The sequence below is a fragment of the Rutidosis leptorrhynchoides genome, chromosome 3 (genome assembly GCF_046630445.1).
Source record: "Rutidosis leptorrhynchoides isolate AG116_Rl617_1_P2 chromosome 3, CSIRO_AGI_Rlap_v1, whole genome shotgun sequence".
Classification (NCBI taxonomy): domain Eukaryota; kingdom Viridiplantae; phylum Streptophyta; class Magnoliopsida; order Asterales; family Asteraceae; genus Rutidosis; species Rutidosis leptorrhynchoides.
Genome location: NC_092335.1, coordinates 667,417,077 through 667,420,359, shown reverse-complemented (window position 1 = coordinate 667,420,359; position 3,283 = coordinate 667,417,077). Strand labels below are relative to the sequence as shown.

The 3,283-nt window shown below is 34.0% G+C and overlaps 1 protein-coding gene across 1 annotated transcript; it reads left to right on the top strand.

Annotated features, from left to right (window-relative positions):
* The first annotated feature begins 963 nt into the window (after positions 1 to 963).
* Positions 964 to 3,029, top strand: LOC139899305 (uncharacterized). Its single transcript, XM_071882132.1, has 2 exons — positions 964 to 2,498; positions 2,841 to 3,029. Exon 1 carries the CDS (start codon positions 1,127 to 1,129, stop codon positions 1,673 to 1,675), a length of 549 nt encoding a protein of 182 aa, XP_071738233.1. The 5' UTR covers positions 964 to 1,126; the 3' UTR covers positions 1,676 to 2,498; positions 2,841 to 3,029.
* Positions 3,030 to 3,283: the final 254 nt, after the last annotated feature.

Below are 3,283 nucleotides of genomic sequence, written 5' to 3'. Positions count from 1 at the left end.
AAACATCGTATTGTTAGACCAATTTTAATGCGGCGTCAGAGGGGTCCCGTCAGACATGTTGGCGACGGGTGACGCCCCCTGACGCCTCGAGTGAGGCGTCACCGGTGACGAATCTGGGGCGTTAGTTAGATTTCTCACGAAAGAGAGAGGTGGCGTCAGGGGTATGTGTCAGGAGCTGATTGGTTGAAAAAAATACCCGTTGGGTAACGGCTATAATTCATTTTTTTGATTTTTTTTATTTAAATTATATATATATTTATCTATATAAACTCATACATACTACAATTTTAACACACCAAAACTCTTTATTGTTCTTTCATTTCTATCAGTTATATTATACAATACAATTTATATAATTTCATGGCATCGTATTTACTTAGTTACGATTTCGATTCGGAAGACGAGCGTATTATTGCACTAATTCAACATTTAGAAGATGAAGATGACGAAGTCGAATCCGAGCGTGTTCTAAGATCCCGAATTTATATTCCAAGAAATCGTGAGGTTAAATTTATGAATGGTTAAATTTTGGAATCTTCCGTCCGCATTCCGCACCATGAATGGTTAAATTTATGTAATAATTAAATTTTATGTAATGGTTAAATTTTATGTAATGGTTAATTTTTATATGTTTTTAATTATATGTAATATAATTTGTATTCATAATAAAATAAAATAAAAAGAAAAAATAAAACTAGTAGGACCTATTTAACACTCGATGAGCGTCAGGATTATTTAATTGTTAAATACTGATACTGCCACGTCATATGCAGATTGCACTTTTTGCTCAAAAAGTGAACAATCTCCCTGTGACGCAAGTGAACCTTTTGTTTGGCATTTTACACGTGGGGTCATCGTACAGGGCGGATTTGAAACGTTATTTAAATACATCTCTCAGTATATTCACATCCATTCTTGTCTGATATCTTCACATCATTTTTCAAGATTCTTAAATACTCAATAATCCATTAATTTCAAATCATACATAATTACTACAATTACTCTTTAAATCACACACACGTAGCTCAAATAGATCTGATTTCACTTCATCAGATAAATTCAATTACATTTCCGTCACAATATTATCGTTACAATTATAATTTTATATAAATCAATTGAGTTCGAAATGGAGACACTCATGGTCTATACACAAAATAAAAATCAGTATCATACTAGAATCGACGTCAGTAATCGTAATTATAATACAATCAATTGTCGCGCGCTTCAATCTCGATATGCAGGTATACTACCAAACCCTAATTTTGTTCATAAACAAGTTCCGTACAATCAAAACCCTAAGCACTCGATTGATCTTACACGTAGTAGCGCTGTATCTATACCTAGAAGTATTAGTGATTCCATGAGTGAATTAGTTTACTCTGAGCTCTGGGCTGGACCTGCTTATTCAAATTCACCACCACCTAGTTCATTACCTATTCCTAGTTTTTCAGTTAAACCGAAAAGGAGTGTTTCACTTGATTTGCATTCTGTTTCGGATTCGGATTCCGATTCGGATGTTGATTTGTCGAGTTTGATTACGAGATCTGCTCCTAGTTCTCCTAGAAGTGAGTGTTTTGAAATGGAGTTATTTAGTAATAGGGATGATGATTTGGTTGCGGCTACTGCTACGAAGACGCTTTGCCGTATCCTTAATATTGATCGGATTGAGAATTGAAAGCGATTAGGCTAACATCCTTGTAAATAAAGATGTTTACTTTTTAATTATTGTAGAGGTAGATTGTATATAGAGTTAATTATAAGCTAGTGGTTTGTTCTGGTTTGGATAATAGTTATCGAAAGGTACACGAATTGTATCGTGCTGTTGTGGATTAATCGGTTTGCAGAAAGTGGATTATGATGGTTTTCATGTGCTCGAATTAGATATAGGAAGTTAAAGTTAAGGTTCTATGTGGTGTTACAGAGACAATTGGGTGTTTGATAATTATTTACATTTTATGTGGTTGATGAGCTGATGATGAAGTTGATGGATTGTGATTAATGTAGTTATTGTCATACCTAGATTCAACTATAAGCATGTAGTAATTTATATTTGTATGTAGTTCAGCTGAGTTTCAAGCCCTTCATTTTCATAGTTGTTTGAAGGAGATGACTAGTCACCCTCTTCATATCTAAGTGTCTTTTTCTTAGTTCATCTTTACTATTTTAAATTATTTTCTTGAGTAACGCTATCCTACCGGATTCAACTTTGAGTCCATTATGAACTTTTCCATCGTTCTCCTAGGCTAAGATTATCATGTTTAGTGTAACTCTTCACCATCTATTCTGGTTTTTAATGAAAGAAGGATGAGAAGGGATAACGAAAGTAGTTAGCTTGTTATTTGTTCTGCTCTCTTTAGTCCAACATTTAGGGTTCTTTCTTAATTTGGTGATGGTCCTGTAAACTGTCTCTATTAGCAAAGTGTTTTCTACTTTCGTTCTACCAGTGGGTTTATCGAATTTGGTAAAAGGATGTTGTCATTTGCAAGCCATTTTACAAGGTGAGTGTTTCCATCTCTTGGATTGTTTTTTCAGTTGGCAGTTTTAAACCATTATTTATGAATGGTTCGATTTGCGCAGTTGGGTTGGTGATAACGGGTCAACAAAACTGGAATGGTTTAAATTCTTATTTTAATGCTTAACAACTACTCGTACTATTAACTGTGTTTTAGACCAAAATACTCCTACTTTGATATTGTAACAATAGCTTTATCATCAACTGCTGTTAAAAAAAAAAAGCAATTAAGGTCAACACTGTTTTGCACGTCTTATTTGCTCGCCACCTGCATATGTGAGCTATATATAGATGTAGAAGCTAACTTGCATTATATGATTCATTGCAGGAAGAGGGTAGTTCATTGAGGAAACATTCAAAGGCTGTTCGTTTACTTAGTGGTAGTAGGTCTTTATGAATTTGTGTAACTATATTTCTTTTACGTGCCTGCAAGACTTGTGTTTGATGGGTTATGAAATTGTTTGTCTACTTCCTTTTTGTTAATTTCTTGCAACTATTTATAAAAGATGAATTGTTTGTTCACTGATGTATTGTTAATTAGCAACAGTATAGTTGCAGTAACTATCACAAGATGGTTTCGGTTTAGTATTGTATAGTTTCGTATTAAGGTTTTTCGGGTAGTTGGAGGAGGCTCGTTTATACATAGTTTTTGTTTAGATGGTTGCTTTCTATGTGCGAGCTCGCCTGTTTATCCCCGTTCTTTCTATTTTATTATCTGTTGAGGGCCTTTCTCTTTGAAAAACAACCTCGTTTTTATATGAGTTTTATTTT